The 17,010-nt window shown below is 41.5% G+C and overlaps 1 protein-coding gene across 2 annotated transcripts in view; it reads right to left on the bottom strand.

Moving 5' to 3' along the window:
* The window catches only part of OGFOD3 (2-oxoglutarate and iron dependent oxygenase domain containing 3), a 38,456-nt gene that overhangs the window by 7,078 nt on the left and 14,368 nt on the right, over positions 1 to 17,010 (bottom strand). The window contains exons 7-8 of one of the 2 annotated variants that reach the window (XM_068151413.1): positions 12,902 to 13,055; positions 5,077 to 5,200 (exon numbers count right to left, since the gene is read on the bottom strand). In XM_068151413.1, the coding sequence (XP_068007514.1) occupies positions 5,077 to 5,200; positions 12,902 to 13,055 (278 nt within the window). The remainder of the gene's footprint in view (positions 1 to 5,076; positions 5,201 to 12,901; positions 13,056 to 17,010) is intronic. The other variant, XM_068151414.1, reaches the window with a different exon arrangement.

Genomic DNA, 17,010 nt, shown 5'->3' with positions numbered 1-17,010 from the left:
CACAGAAAGCAAGAGAAGAGTCTTCCAAAGACACAAGAAGCCATTAAGCCATTTTCTACACACTAGAAGACCATAGGTCCTCCTTTCTCTACCAGTTGTCTCTGCAGTCATCTTCCCATTCCCTGCTGCAATTTGTCAAGACTACTGCAAATCAGCAAGAGCTGTTGCTCTACACCCATGACCTCTTTGCATGGCTGAGGCTGGCTCCATTTGTTCTTCTCCATGACTGACAGATACTTCTGAGGAGTTTTAAATCTGTCTCAGCATTCAGTTGTTATGATTTAACATCAGGATGTGCTCCAGTTTTACTGACTGGAGGAAGATGAAGGCTAGGAATGTCAGAAGATTATCATGATCTAGACTGGATCTGGAAGATGCATATTGATAGTAGAGAAAGCTCAGACAACCTGTACTCAGTGGGGAAATAAATCCACTATTCCATCATACAAGATGGATTACTAAACAGATGCTTTAAACAGTTCTCACACCTTGTGTTAGTGCTTTTGTGAGACCTCTAAATCTAGAAATCTTGCTTTTCATGTCAATGCATTTCTGTTGATGTGCTGCATTTCCTCAGCCTTCAGTGCTGAATTCCTCCAAGTTTATTTTTCAGAAGAGCACAATAAAATATAGCTATGACAATTTCCCACCATTAACTTGGAGCACTGCACTTATTCTCATGATTACAGGATCTGAGGGTCATGTGATACCTAACCACTGCAATAAAGCTACACTTAGCTCTGTAAATGTACACACAGACACCCTGAAACCCGTTCCTGCACTATGAGAAAGCTATGTCTGCATTCTTCAGTGTATGCTTCTCCTTACCTGAGTGGGCAAACTAATAACGCCAGCTTGGAGCACACGCTTCTCTCCATTCTACATGAAGAACAATCTCACTCCTCAAGTTCCCAAATAGCTTATACCCTCATCTCAAATATTTTTAAACTTTCAGAAACACACACTTCTCTGACAGCTACAAAAATAAGCTAAGCTTGATATTCAAGGAAGACTCACATTTCACTCTTCGATGCACAGAATTCATTTTGCTCCATGGATTATTTTCTTCCACAAGCACACAGAAGTGATTGCAGCCTTTCCTTCTACCTTCACAGCATAAACAACTTGCATACAGTACAAACTCCTTTGTGAGTAGAAGAGAAGTGCAGCAGAGATAAGAAATACCCATGCAAAGAAGGAACACACACGTGGTACAGGTATTTCATTCTAGCTACAAGGTTTCAACAACACTTCACCATGAAGATGTCTGTGACCTGCCTAATGTTGCCAGTCTCAAAATTCACATAAGACTCTCCAATGAGGTGAATGTTTAAATATAGTTTACACTGATTAATTTAGTAGCAGCAGCAAAGTATTGCAATCTTATCACTACAAAAGGAGTGCCTTGATGTCTGCCATTTATTGTTAAACCTCTTGTATCTGCTGAAGATGACTGAAGCCAGCCTCAGGCCAGCAAAGGAAAGGTCATGTTGAAAGGCCCACAGGTTTCATTCTGAAGGATTTAATTCTAACAGTTTTATTTTATTTAGTGTCTTCAACAGAGCTACCCCAGGTGCAAGAGGTGAAAACATAATGCTAACACTTCCATTTTGGAACCAGAATTAATACAGCCACATAAAAGCAACAGATACTACTTCAGAACTGTGTCTTTGTCCAATAAAAACACCTCCATTTTCCTTTCAGAGTAGGATTTCACTTGGCACCAAGAACTCTCTTATGGTACAGCGAGTTTCTTGCAACAGACAGAGGTCCTGACTTAAGTCACACATATATACTTCTGAAGGCCATCAGGGCACAAGACAGATGTGTTCCTTAACACCACATTTGGTTATGAATTAGCCAAAGGTCTGTACCTGTGAGCTGGCATCACAGTGCTGACTTGCTCACATCCATTAACAGGAGCAAACTCTCAAGATTCTCTAGATTAAGCTAATTCCTTCTAAAAGCTAGAGGTGCTTGTTAACAATTGAACTAGGCTATGTCACAGCCCATGCTATGAGTTCTATTGAGAGTCTTGCACTCCAGTGTGAGAATTGGGACTTACAGACCACTTACACAATCCACCAGTGACAGATACTTCAAGAAGTGTTAAGTGCTTTAAAATTAGGCTCCACTTCTAACAAAGAGCCTCCTCTATCTGGCTAAGACTGATCCTTCAACTAAGTGCTGTGAAAACATTTGGAGCAGCAATGGGACTCCCTTAGGCAGCGCTTCCAAACACAGGAAATCCCAATGTTTTATTTTTAATTGTCTTTTTGCTGTATTTCCCATGACTGCCTTTCTGCTCTGCTGCAGCAGTAACAATGCCTTTCTGCTCCCCTCTATAAAGCCTGACACTAACAAACTCACTGCTCCCAGGAAAAGGAACCTTCTCATTTTGACATACAGTACCAGGTTCCCAAAATGCAGGCTAACTTGGAGACAAGAAGAAATACCAGGTTTTAGAACTGAAATGGCATTAGCAATACAGAGAAGGTCTATTAGCTGTCAGGCACTAAATCAAACCAGAGATTATGACAGCCATATCTAAAAATGCCTGCATCTTCTAAAGGAGAAGCACAAAATCTTACCAACACTGGTTTTAAAAGTTGGGTTGGAGTGACAACAGAAGCACGAAGGATGAAAAAGAAGCATAAAGTAAACAAAAAACAAAACACAAAGAGAGAAGAAGAGATAGGGGAGCGGGGGAGAAATAGCCACCACTGCACAGGAACATTCTGAACATGAAAAATACATCAACTTGTACCAGAAACAGAAGACACCCTGGGGTCAGTCCCTCCTTTGCATTCTCTCACAGGCTGAATTTTATCAGCGAGAGGAAATCTTAAGTGCAATTGCCTTCACATTGTGCTTCACCTCTAAAGAGCTGCCCCTTCGCTCACAGGATGTTAGCCATTATTTAGATTGCACCACAAGCAGTAGTACCATTATGGGACCCCTGACAATTTTCTATAGACAGCAGAGTGAGTTAGAAAAGTGTAACTGGCATTGAACTTAAATTCTGTGTTGTGCACATGCAGCACATTTCAAAAAAATTCCACTCCCTACAAGCTTTGCATTGTTTTAAAGAGATGTTTCACCAGTCCTGTGGTGCAGGTACTGTCAGTACAACCACCTGTGAAAGACAATGGCCAAAACCAGGAGGTGTTAAAAAAAAATAAAAAATTGAAAAATAAAACCCTTCTGTACTTCATCTATTCCCTCTTCCTCCCCCAAAAAGGCATAAAGAGTGAACACCTTGCAGCAGAGCCTGAAAATTAACCAGATGAGGCTGAATGGAAGCAATTTCACAGTTGCAGACTTCCTGAAATTAAGTCAGGGGCAACCAGACTGAGTGCCTTGGTACTGTGCAAGGAGACAGATCTCCCCCCAGCCAGTTAGAATTCACCTATGATTTCTACAGCTATTAAAGCATGCTAATCTTCAAATGGCATCTGAAAATGAAATAATGTGTGACAGCACTCTGCAAAAGATAATGCTTTCAGTTCAGGGTTCACTTCCAACCACAAAACCCAAACTAACCAAACATAATTCTGGACACCAAAGCCAGAATGCACATAATCTCAGCATTTATCTGAAGCAGCATTACTGCTGGGGAGTGGACCAGTACGATCCAGATGTCAAATAAACCCCACACCCATCCCCATGTGCAGGCAGCAATAGACAGAAGTCAGTTCTGCTTGGCTAATAATGCCTGTCAGCAGACAGTTTCTGAGGCTCTATTTAAATTAGTAAATTTCCATCTTTTCTCTTGGAAGAAAAAAAAAACAAAAAGACAGAGCACAGTAGGAATATAAAGTTGGCCTAGATCATTTTTTTCCTGCAGGAGTGTGATGGTCTTGCATTATAAAAGGTTACACTGCTGTAAACTCAGCTCTCGCTCGCCAGACAGAGGAGTTGAGGCTGAGGTCTTCCTTCCTAGGCATCCTGCCCCAAAGTAATTCTAGTTCCAAATTATTTACTTATTAGAAAAACCTTAAAACAGCCTTAAAGGGAAGGCTTTTTTTTTTTTTGGGGGTGGTATAAGTGACAGCCATCAGAATGCTCATCCCTGTCAGAGCTACTGAAAGATCACAGATTTACTGAACTTACGACCAAATTAGCATGGCTCACCATGTTACTGCAAGTAAGCAGAGCTCTAGTAGTCAATCGTTTTCACATCCAGCCCACAGCAATTACAGGTATTAAGCCCCACCTTGAACAGCAAAGGAATTTCAGGCCAGACAGTCTAAAATAAATGGCTTTATTTTGGATTTCCTGTAGTCAGTTATCTTTGCTCCTAAGGCATATAAGCTACCATAATTGAATTCACAGAGTATCTTTGGTTGAAAGAGACTTTCAAGACTGTCCAACCTTCAACCCAGCACTGCAAGGTCACCACTAAACCATGTCCCTAAGCACCAGGTAGACATTGTTTAGATACCTCCAGGGATGGTGACTCCAACACTGCCTTGGGCAACCTGTTGCAGTATTGGGTAACCCTTTCAGTGCAGAAATATTTCCTAACACCCAGGCTAAACCTCACCAGGTACAGCTTGCATCCATTTCTTCTAGTCCTGTTGTTTGGCACCAGGGAGAAGAGGCTAGAGTTGTAGAAAGCTAAACCTTCCCTCAGCCTCTTTTCTCCAGACTGAACAACCTCAGCTCCTTCAGCCTCTCCTCAAAGGAGCTCTGCTGTAAGCACTTCACAAGCCTCGTTGCCTTTCCCTGGGCATGCTGCAGCACCTCAATATCCTTCCTATAGTGAGAGGCTATGAAATTAACACAATACTCAAGGTGTGACCTCACCAGTGCTGGGCACAGGGAGACAATCACCTCCAGTTCTAAACCTTACAGCTTTCAAGTCCCCTTGTGAGGCTGAATTCCACATTATTGCAAACTGTGGCCACATTTTAGCCTTCTTCAATCTTTACTTATGTCATCAATCTGAAGACAAAAATGCTGCATCATTCCACAGTTAATGCTGACACCAAGTTCTAATACATCAGCCAGTCCACCCTGTTAATAACTGGCACAGTTTGACCTGCCTCAATGCAGGCCAGCCAAGACTCTTACCTGCTCGGGGCTCTATCGTCTTGTTGGAACCTGCATCCATGAAGACAAAACGGCCACCACCAAAGTCTTTGCTGTAGTCAGAGAGGTAGAGCAGTGAAGTATAGTCAAAAGAGCCATAAGTGACCTAGGAGTAAGACAACATTACCAAAATTTACCGAATTCTACTCCAGCCTCTGCAGAGCACAAATGATTAGGCAGATGGGTCTGAGGGGATTTCTGAATTTTCAGTTTTTGCGTATTTAAGTCAAGGGTCTCAAAGCTGAGAACATTCTTTTCTAGAAATTACCTGTGTTTATTAGAATAGAACAGAATTAACCAGGTCGGAAGAGACCTTTGAGATCGAGTCCAACCTATCACCCAACACCATCTAATCAACTAAACCATGGTACCAAGCACCCCAACAAGTCTCTTCCTAAACAACCCCAGTGATGGTGACTCTACCACCTCCCTGGGCAGCCCATTCCAATGGCCAATATATTAGTCTATTTGATTATGTTTACACACACACAAGACTAGCATTTTATGTACATTATTTCTATTCTTACAGTTTCTAACATTAAAGAAGTGCTCCTACAGATTTCTATCATCCTAAGCCTACTAAACAGCAGGCAAAACCCAACACAGTCAAAAGTTACACGTCTGCATTGTATCAAAAATACAGAAGGGATCCCATGCATTTATACTATTTCAAGAGAAAATTTCATTATAAGGTTAATGAAACCAAAGAATGATTCATTTCACCCCTTATCTAAGCATGGTTAGAAGTTTTTGGAAACCTTGCCTACTCTTTCACCAGCCACCATGCAGGAGCTTCAGGCTGACAGTCAATCATACCTCCCAAATAAACACACATTTCTTACAGGAACTTCTATTCTTTTCCACACAGGTTTTGTTTAAAAACCTTCAAAAGTGACTTTGAAAGTCTCTGCTTCTTCTCAGCCTAGAGATCAAACACCCGCTTTTTAAGTACAACAAGGTGATTTTCCTTCCTTTAAAAGCATTACTTCTGCTCAATATGTATGTTGATTGTATTAATGGTCAGAGCAAAGCTATCTAAATATTTAACACCGAGTTCAGCTGATTCTGAAAACATTTCCTTTTCATATCCACATGTCACCAACGATTACAATGATACTTAAAAGCAATGGCTGCGTTCTCCCGTTTCTTTACAACATATCACAACCCAATCAAGCTCTTCAGTACACTGTCAACCAGTGAAATGTGCAGCACAGCAGCACTGTGTAAATAACACAGCATTTGCAGAGTGTTTTGAGTGACCTGGTGACTGTCAGAGGTAGGTGCTACTTCCCAACTTAGAAGTTTTCTAAATATTTTCAAGTTCCATTCATTAGTGCCAGTTCAATTTTGGCTCCACAGCAGTTGTACATGTTATTCTGGAAGAGCAATGACTAAAAAGAGAACATAGCAGCAGATGGAACAGGAAGGCATTTTCGTTCTTACTCATGTTATTATTTTGACCATAAGGGCTTAAAGGAAAAAAAGCCAAATCTGGTGATACACTGCACTACCCCTTCCAGACTACAGGAATTAGAGAACTGGTTTGGTGATCCCCTTCTCCCCTTATTTGCCTTAGTAACAATACAAGACAATAAATGGGAATTAGTAAGTACCTGGCACTGCAGCACCTCAAAATAGGCTTCTACAGCCCTCCTCATGCAATCAGCCTTGCAAAGCTGTTTTCACCTTCATTGATTTGGTGATAAAACTTCCAGTCAGTGTAAGGAAGTCTTCTGGCCAGTGAAGGTATTACCACAGGGGAAGAAGTTCAACTCAAACGGTGAGTTTAATGTATTTAAATCACTTTTATGAACTCTTCAGTGGTGCAGCAAAGGCTCCATCATTGCACTCCCACTTCTCTCCAAGGCAGCTTTACTAATTCTGAATTTTTAAGAGCTGACTACAAACCATTTAAACCCTAAACACACAAATTTGACTTCTGTAGCTGACTAATTTGGGGAACCAAGTATGCGATGAAAAATGGCTTTTCTGTTCTTGCTGTTGTTCATTGCGACTCTCAGAAGGCAGCTAGACCTGAGAAATGCAACACCATGGACAGAAGGCACTGAATTACACTCAGCTATTTAAAATGCTAGAAGGTCCCCATGCCTATCAAATATATTTATTACCCTGGTAATGATTTCCAACACCAGAAAGGCTAAAAACTGAACCAGAAGTTCAAATTATGTCAGGAAAGCTGTCATTAAAACCAGGTACACTGCAGTAAATCAAAGTTCTGTAGCTCCTTATGGACTATACAAGACAAAAATGCAGGCATTTCCATCCAGGCTGACACTTCATAGAGCTCATTTGCTCTTTTCTGGGCACCTTTTACCCAAGCAAGGCAACACAGCCAATATTTAATAGCAGATGCTCATCATGATATTCACATGATACCTTAATGAAAGAATAAAGCTGTCATTCTATGATTCTATAAACACCATTGTCAGAACTAGCCAGTTACATTTTGCATTGTGGCACCCTTGGGGTTCTGAGGGACACATTTAGATGCAATTGAACAGTTGCAGGAGTACACCACAGGCCTCCAGTTACTCTGAAAGATGGCAGGACAGCAGCCTCTGCTTTCCACTGCAGAACACAATGCAAGTATGTCCACATCTCAATCAGCCTAAGTCTCAATTGATACCGTGTACAAATAAGGGTCAAAACTGCTCTTCTCTGTAAGCCTTATTGCAGACACTCTCACAAAACAGCCTTGAAAGCTACTCCCAGTGTTCTATACATTGGTATAGCTACTTGGTTGACAATGTAAGACTCCAAACAGCATGTGTCTGAATTACAAAGGGCTGTAGGTGACCTGAGGTAGCAGGTTTGAGCTTACACAAGAATATACTCCTTCAGATGTCATAGACAGCGCTATCCTAAGGCAAAATTAAAATCTTTTGACTCATTTCAATGTCTAACATCATGAAGGGAAGAAAAAGAAGAGAGAAAAGACCAGAACAGACAGCAGCTGCTGTTATAGCCTCAACAGCCAGAGGAGAAAGGGCTGCTGGAAGGTTTAGGGAGACTAAGAACATATGGCTGGTGATGTGACTTGAACATTTGTCTTGTTCAGTTTAGATAAAAAAGGGCTTAAAAGGGATACAATTGCTACTTGTAAACACATGGGGATAGAAAAAAGGGTGGAAAATAGCCATAAAGTGGTCATGAACAAGTGTAGGCTAAAAAAACGCATCGAGAAAATGTGCAGTGACGTCCTGGAATTCCTCTGATAACAGAAATTCCAGGAAAACAAACCAAAACTGATCTTACAGCTGAACCTGACAATTCTGTGAAGGATGACAGGATCCTTATCTAGGCAGGGGGCTGCAGAGATCTGCAAGTCCACGTCACTTCTACTAGAGAATATTCTAAGACTAGGCTGCTGTTGGAGCCGAGTGTACAACAGCAATTCCATTATAAATCAGACATTTGAAAGGCTCAGTTCCAAACAAATTCCATCCAAGATGAAACTCCACATCTTAAGCCAACACTCTTTTTATTTGATTTAGATGCTTATAAATTCAACAAGATTAAATGAGTCATTTGGGCAATTTCAGGCTTTCCATTCCTATGTAACTAAAAGCCAAATAAATTTTAGGGGAAAAGAAAACCACGGAGTCTCATACAGACAAAATAGATCTGCGCTACTCCACTATGCAGATAAACTCTTCCAAACCAGGGATGCTCAGATTGAGAATCATAATTGCAATAGACTCAGCAATGCAGAGAAAAGGCAAGAGGGCAATTTCTGTGCTTCAAGCAGCCTACATATTTGAACCAACAGTGTCAGACTTTTAAAATGTCAGATTCATTTTTCAAAGGCTTAATTTGACCATTCTTTTGGAAAGAGCCAGGGAAAACAATCCTTAATTCTCCTAGGAGGAAGCTTCACTGTTTAATTATCATGCAGAAATACATAAAAGTGATTTCTTTTGTTCCCAGGGGAAAGCATAAATAATGATACAACAGAAAAGCATCCAACAAACTGGCAAAATAATTGACATACTGAGTTTTACTGCTCTTACTTCAACTCCCTAGCATTCACACTTCTTTAGTAGGCCACGTAACAATACTGTTCTTATCTGCAAGTACTTCCTACCTCTGACCAACATCAATGCCTTCGGGGTTTTATTTTCCCCTTTACTTTCTGGAAGTGGTAAGTGAAACTTAGTTGGCTGGAGAAATTAAAATACAAGGCAGGCTGACTGCACTGAAGACAACCTTTGAAGCTGCATAACTTGTCTGTCCTATTCAGCCTTCTCTGAAATGTTTTTTGACCTACTGACCTTCTATTTGAATTCAGTCTTCTGCATAGCCTGATCAGCCATAAATACTCTGTACTTTTTTTACTTCTGTCTGAACACATAAGAAAGATACAAATATAAATAGTGTACACCTACAGTAGGCTAAGATTATAAGCACATACTGTAGCATTTTCTGTAAGCCAGGATCTGGCAAACATACATGAACATTACATCCACAAACAGCTCTGTTCCACTTGCACTTAAAGGGGAAAGCAATACCAGACCTTTTGACACACAAACAGAAGTTAGAGAGGAGAGAGGAATTACAGGCTTGTTTATGCAGCAAGGAAAGGATTAAAATTAATCCTTTTGATGTCAATTCCAGTGAATGATTTGCCAGAAATGAAGGCAGCAATAATACATGATGCAACTTGGACTTTTACGACAGACATGAAGCCAACAGGATTCAAGGATGTATCAGATCCTAAAGGCATCATTAGCCTGGTTCAAACTCTGCAGTTCTAACCAGGCAATGCAAGCTGCTACCACTTAAAGCACACAACTATTATCTAGCAATAGGTGAAGTCCTTTACCCTAGAGAAGGGACGAACCACTAAGCTGGGGTAGTATCCACAAGAATAATTCCAGTCCATAATGACTGGTTGATTTCTCCTCAGTACTCTTTGCACCAGCAACAGCATTTCCTCTACATGAGAGCCAAAGAGAAGTGGGCTTCCAAGCCATGAGCTCAGAAAGTGCTTAGAAGAAGCTTGCTCTAGTACCCACAATCCCCCTCCAATGTGGCTGGAGGCCAGAGAAGTTCTGTTTCCATGTGGTCCTCCAAAAGATCAAAGGGAATCGATACACAAGACTGCCAGCTTAACATGCAGCATTGCTGTCACAAAATCACAGAATGGCCCAACTTTGGCATATTCCCATACAATCCTTACTGCAACAATAAAAATAACATTAAAATATATTTGATCTAACCTGGCACACAATTTTAAGGTGCAGACAAAAAAGCACAAGCCTCAGTGCTTCAGCTTTCCTGACACAGATAACATACTGCAGAAGTCAGCTGCTATGCAGGTGAAAAACAAACAGGACAAGCTAGACTTTTAACTTCCAGAGTTATCTAAACAATAATTGCCTTAGAAAACACCCTGAGACTTAACATAAGTCACATTAGTGTATTTTACAGAAGGTTGCTATTGCAGGGTGGGAAGGCAGGGAAATTCTACATGAACAAGGCGTTCAGTAACTGTCCCCACTGGGATAATTCTCTCTTCACTGCTGTCATAAATCAGACTACCCAATTACTCAGTATAGAGACTATCAAGGTTTAGGTTATCCACACCAAGTTTAAGAGACCTTAAACTCTCGTAAGGAGGAAATGGGATTTGTTTTTTTAACTCTTACCCAAAGCAAAAGCAAATCAGTTGGTGTATCTGCTCCCCGAGCAGACAGCCTGTGAGACAATAAACAAAACGTGGACAGAACAGATGGATAAAAACAGCAAAACATCTAGCCTGCTGTCCATCATCTACAGGCACTGTCAGGATGCCATAACAGAGAACCAGCTTCTATGCAAGAAACAAATTCTCTTCATGGAAATAGATTTAATTCCAAATGACAAAATAGCTCATGTATTATGGGAAGGATTTCAGTAGAAATACTTCATTTTCAGGTTATCCAACCGCCCTATTCATTTACCAGTACAAAAACACATGCAGAAAAGAGTAAAGAGAATATTGTCAAGGCTAATGCTTGTGCAGACAAATCTCATCATAGTAATAAGTCAGTATTAAATACACCTTTTGGGGATGAAATCTATTAAAATTCTCTATTTTCCCCTTCTCTTGTGGCAGCCAAATTCAATTCTCTGAAAGGGTGGAAAGAAAACCCTCTGAGGAAGCTAATGAATTTATTTCACTTCACACAACCAGAATCACTACTTTATTTGGTGTCCCTTGGAAGGAGCACAACCTGTCATGGAGCCCTACCATCACAATTCACTCCCTACAGCCTATTCTTACCAGTTCTAGTCAAAATAATCTGTGCCTCAAAAATCCTCCCTAACACCTCTGGTCCTACATCCACTCCCACCCAATGTTTTCTAAGCATGAAGTACCCAAGAGCTGGGCTCCTCTTCGTTCTATCAGTGACTGGAAATTGCACCCTGCACCAACTGTCTTCTTCCAAACAGAGGCTCTGTCAGGTATTGTCACTGTCACCATGTTCTCCAAAATTGAAACTGCTTCTGCCTACATGACATGAAAGGACACAGGAGCTTCCCAACAGCGTTGTGAGCAATAAAAGACATTATATTGCCCTCAGACTGACTTTTACCAGAAGACATCGTCAAGGCAAGGAGCATTTGTCATTTGTGCACAAAAAGAATGTTTAATTTTTTCCTCTTGGGTGTTTCAGGTCATAAACTTCAAGGTGCAATACCCACATACAGACTCTAGCACTCAGGTGCAAAATAGATTTTCATGGCATAAGTTTTATTTGGTTGCAGCTGGTGTGATCTATGACTCTAGAGTGACTCTGACTTTGACATCCTGGGGACATGAAATGTGGGTGTTCTGAGGTGCTGGGTGGGTTTTTGCTTTGTGGGTCGGGGTTTTTTTTTGGTCCAGTGAGGAATGCAAAGTATTAAGCCATAAGCCTACAGATAAAAGACTAAGCAATTAGAAAAGTCACAACACTTCCATTCTCAAACTAACAAACCACCAAACTAGTGAAGGAAGGTGCCACATCCCCATGGAAGAACATGTTAGTTATATGTGAGTGGAGGCTTTTTTATCATACATAAGTGTTAAGCATTTCTCGGTACCTGAAGGGAGCCTACAGGAAGGATGGAGAGAGACTTTTTACAAAGGCCTGCAGTGATAGGACAAGGGGCAATGGTTTCAAACTAGAGAAGAGTAGAGTTAGATTGGACATTAGGAACAAGTTCTGCTCCAATAGGGTAGTGAACACTGGAACAGGTTGCTCAGGGAGTTGAGGCCCTATCCCTGAAGATACACAAAGTGAGACTAGACAGGGTTCTGGGCAATCTGATCTAATTGAGGATGCCCCTGCGGGACTAGATGACCTCTGGAGGACCCTTCCAACCCAAATCACTCTATGATTCTATGACCAAGAGGCTCAGATCAGCTACCAACACTGACCAACTGACTACTTTGACATAGCTCCTGCTAGACCTGGCTTAAAAAGTGATACCCAAACTAGAAATGTACGTTTCATTCAACACTTTGTAGGTGCACGTAGATTTAATCAAGGTTCCTGACAGCAGAGCTTCCCAAGTAGTCAATCACACCATTTATTATTTCTGTAAGAACTGAAGTAGGGGGGATGACAAAAAAAAAAAAGGAATTGTACTGGCCTCTGTTCCTAAAACTCACTTGTCCTTCCATTAGGTTCATTCCTCACAGGATTTTTACAAGCACCAGTTTTCAAACATATGTGACATTGTTTAAATGAAAAAATTACTTCAAAGTGATCTAATGATAGCAGGAAACATTTCCATCCCATGTCGGCCTCCTCCTTACCTTGTCAACGTGTGGGTGCCAGTATTCATCATGTGTTGTCTTGGCTTCTGTGTTGTTTATTCTGGAGAAGAAGGTTGGCTCAGTCAGGTACATGGATGCAGAGTTGATGCCAAATGCCTGTGCAATCTTGTGCTGAATTCTCTGTCTCACATCACTGTGAAGAAGACAGTGCAACATGCTAAGTGCCACATTTCTCTCCTGCTTCTTCTGTGTTCTCCTGCATTCAGTGGTACTGGTTCTTCAGGGCTAAAATTCTTCCTTAGCTAATAAATTAGGGGGAACAGATCCCCACATTTTATCTTCTTTTGCCTTAAATAAGGGAGCTCTGCTTCAAAACACAACACACTCCTAAGCTGGGCTGCAGTTTGTTGGTTTGTGGTTTTGCTGGGAGGGGTGGGGGTTGGCTGGTTTAGTTTTTGCTGGTTTTGTATTGGTTTTTATTCTCAGAATATCAAGGAAAAGAAACAATTGAAACTATTCAAATTGGTGTGTGTGTAAACAGTCTGTTTTCCAGAACAAAACCCAAGCATAGCTCACTAACTACTGACAAGATTTACATCTTTCATATATGTATTTTTCATCCAAAGTAGATAACTCAAAAGTTGTATTTCCATAAAGGGTTCCCTCTGAATCACTAATTTTAGACTAACTGAGGAAGTCTCAGGAACCATGAAACTCAGTTCTTGATCATCCTGTGCATTAGTATCGTAACCAGATTTTTCCTTTAAAAAAAACACCACCAACCAATATGTCTTTCCCAGCTATTTTCAAAGATTCAACCCAACTACTTCTACCTTGTTTATTCCTGTTTCTTAGGAGACAGGGAGAACAGAATTTTTAGTTCTAAGATTATGAAAACAGGAGATTAATAATCACAGAGGTTGGAAGGGACCTTAGAGAATCTCTGCCAGGCCTCTGCCATGAGCAGAGACACCTCTCAACTACATTCAGCTGCTAAAGGCCTCATCCAACCTGGCCCTGAATACCCCCAGGGAGAAGGCATCCACAACATCCCTGGTCAGCCTGTTCTAGAGTCTCACCACCCTTGCAGTGAAGAACTCTTTCCTAAGACCCAGTCTAAACCTACTCTCCTTCAGCTTAAAACCATTCCCCCTTGTCTTACTGCTAAACACCCTTATGAAAAGTCCCAATACCTACAGGAAGGCTGGAGAGGAAGGCAGCTCTAAGGTCTCCTCAGAGTCTTGTCTAGGCTGAATAATCCCAGCTCCCTCAGCCTATCCCCATAGCAGAGCTGCTCCAGCCCTTGGATCATCTTTGTGTCCCTTCTCTGAACTCATTCCAACAGCTCTGTGTCTTTCTTACAAATGGGCACACCAGACCCAGACGAAGTATTCGAGGTGGGGGTCTCACAAGAGCAGAGTAAAGGAGCAGAACTGTGCTCTTGCCCTGCTGGCCACACTCCTCTTGATGCAGCCTAGGGCACTATTTGCCTTCTGACCTGCATGAGCACACAGCCAGCTCATAGTGAGCTTCACAGTACCAGTATCACAGTACCACTAAGGTTGGAAGAGACCTCAAAGATCATCAAGTCCAACCTGTCACCACAGACCTCATGACTAGACCATGGCACCAAGTGCCACGTCCAGCCCCCTCTTTTAGTCGATACACCCAAGTCTTTCTTCAGAGCTACTCTCAACTCCCTCTGCACCCAGCCTGGATTTGTGCCAGGGATTGGCCCAACCCAGATGCAGGACCTTGCACTTTGACTTGTTGAACCTTGTATTACTACCCAGAACTGCTTATATAGCAGCATCCATCTCTCAGGACAGATCTCACTGTATACAGGGCTAGGACAGGGCCATCTAAAACTGCCAGCCTTAGTTCAGTCAGCAGCGCTTTCAAAAAGAAAACATTTGATTAATGAAGGAATTTCACTGGCAAATCCCGCCAGTAAACACGCACAGCTAGCATTTAACTGGGAGGAAATTGAGAAGCCATCAAAGAACACACTAATACAATGAGATTAAATGAAAACATTTTTTGTAAGATGCAATCCTCTATGCTTCTTAAAATCTTTACATTGTTTTCTCTCAATTTTAACACATTCTTAGCTATTGTACTAAGTCCTTCCCTTCTTCCTAAGTGCTTCAAAAGCAGCACATGAGAGAGACCCCAAGTAAAATCAATTCTGAAGCTGCACATGGAATTATATGGGCAGTTTTGCATCTCTTCTGCATCAGACATTTCTCCACTGGGTAGCACTGAACTCCAGCATAATTTTCAAGGGAGTTTTCCCCAAGTTATTTTTCTAGGGAATTTAAACAGTGAGTACAAAGAAGTGACAGAACAAAAACCAGACCTACAATGTTAGCCTGTGAAAGTCACCTCTTAAAAACTATTTCCACAAGAACTGAAAAAGTCCTAAATACTTTGTTCTGTTCACATCTTGCCCCTACCAAAAATAAGAACAGAAAAAAAACATACAGGTTTGATTTTTAACCTGTCTCACTTTACATTCTTAAGGGTCTAAGCTTTAGGAGTCAGTTCAAGCTATTTCAAATTTGAAATACCAAAACCATGAAATGAAGTCAGAGCTGAGATTTTCAGGTGTTTCCAGGGCTGCATGAACTGAGGTTTCAAGTTGAGAGCTACATCATGGTAGAGTCTGTAAAACCAACATCAAGAAAGGGTCCACAGGTCCCTCCCCTGCCTGTGGGAACCTGATCTTTCTGGTTTCTTTCCAAGAAATAAATAGAACCTCAGCAGAGGCTGCCTTATGTTTCCCAAAAAGCATTAGATGTAATCACTCATTTCACTTCATGAATTGAGGGCAGCTGGCACTTTGAACAACCCACACAAGAATTAACAGCCTAACCCACAAACACTACAGCAGAATATTCCCTGGCTCTGACACCGGGTGGCCACTTGCTGCAGCCAGCTGGAATAGATCTGCTCTGGAGTAGTTAGGCCACAGTCTTGACATAACTTTAAATCTCCAGTAGTTGTATTGTTCTCCAAGCAGCACTGCTTCCTCTTTCAGTCTGATTCCTCTGCCACTTCTAAAAGCTTTCTATTAAAATTTGCTGTCTGGTGTTTATAAAGCTCCCTTAAAGCTCTACTCCTCCAAGACGTGTGCAATGGCTTTGGGCAAGACTCCATTTTGCAGACCAAGCAGGAAGCAAAGCTCTACTCAGCTCTTCCCTCTAAGACAAAAACAGCAACTAAAAGTCTACCTGGTTTGGACTGGCCAACAGTTATCAAAAGGAAAGGAAAACAAACTCAGTTTAAGTATGCCATCACATTTACTCACTGCAGGAGTCATCAACAGGTTGGCAAACTTGTCTGTGCAAACATGACCTCTGCTTCACACTCCATAAAGTATCTTGTGTACCTCTTCACAATAGCAAAGCAAACACTATGCATGGGAGTTCAATGCTTATCTTGCAGTAGGAGCAAAGCCATGACTGCTTCTACAGTTCAAAGCGTACCTACCCTAGAACCCTGTCAAGCAAGCCTCTGAACACACATCTGTGTAGTTCAGCTCACTCTGTGCCCAGTGTACGTCAAACACAGCACAGACCCATTTCCAAAATCACTTTTTAGGCTATAAAAGCTCCTCTGCACAGCCTGCTTTCCACTGACTTGGCCATAGCAACATTTATCAGTATCATGACTGCAAGCTTTTCATTCAATCCCTGCTATTCCACATGCAGCTTATATAGCCTATTGGTAAAATATTTAAGGACAAACACATTGTACCCAATATATAAATCACATTGTCAAGTCAAATTTCAGCCTAGAAGGTGCTGCCAAGGAAGGAATAACCAAGCCCAGGAAGTGTGGCTGCTTAAGATCTGCCACAGTAAGGGCCACATTGTTCCCCCAGAGATTTCTCATATGCAGCAAGGAACCTCCTCTCCCTTCTTGATCCTGGCCAACTCATTCTTCACACATTTTTCCTCCACATTTCCAAAGCTGTTGGGAGACCTCTGGAGTACTCCAGCTGCTTCTTTACACTGGAGAACGTAAACATTCATTTTTATAACCACAGTTAACTATACTAGCATTCAAACAGCTTAGGGTGGCTCTGATCAGATGCACCAAGCAGAGCTGTGTTGTGGCAGTAAATATGAGTAGAGCACCCAGAC

The sequence above is a fragment of the Melanerpes formicivorus genome, unplaced genomic scaffold (assembly GCF_026170545.1).
Source record: "Melanerpes formicivorus ecotype bairdi unplaced genomic scaffold, bMelFor1.0.p_v2 SCAF_21, whole genome shotgun sequence".
NCBI lineage: Eukaryota > Metazoa > Chordata > Aves > Piciformes > Picidae > Melanerpes > Melanerpes formicivorus.
The sequence above is the reverse complement of the archived record's forward strand: the minus strand, read 5'-3'. Positions and strand labels throughout refer to the sequence as shown.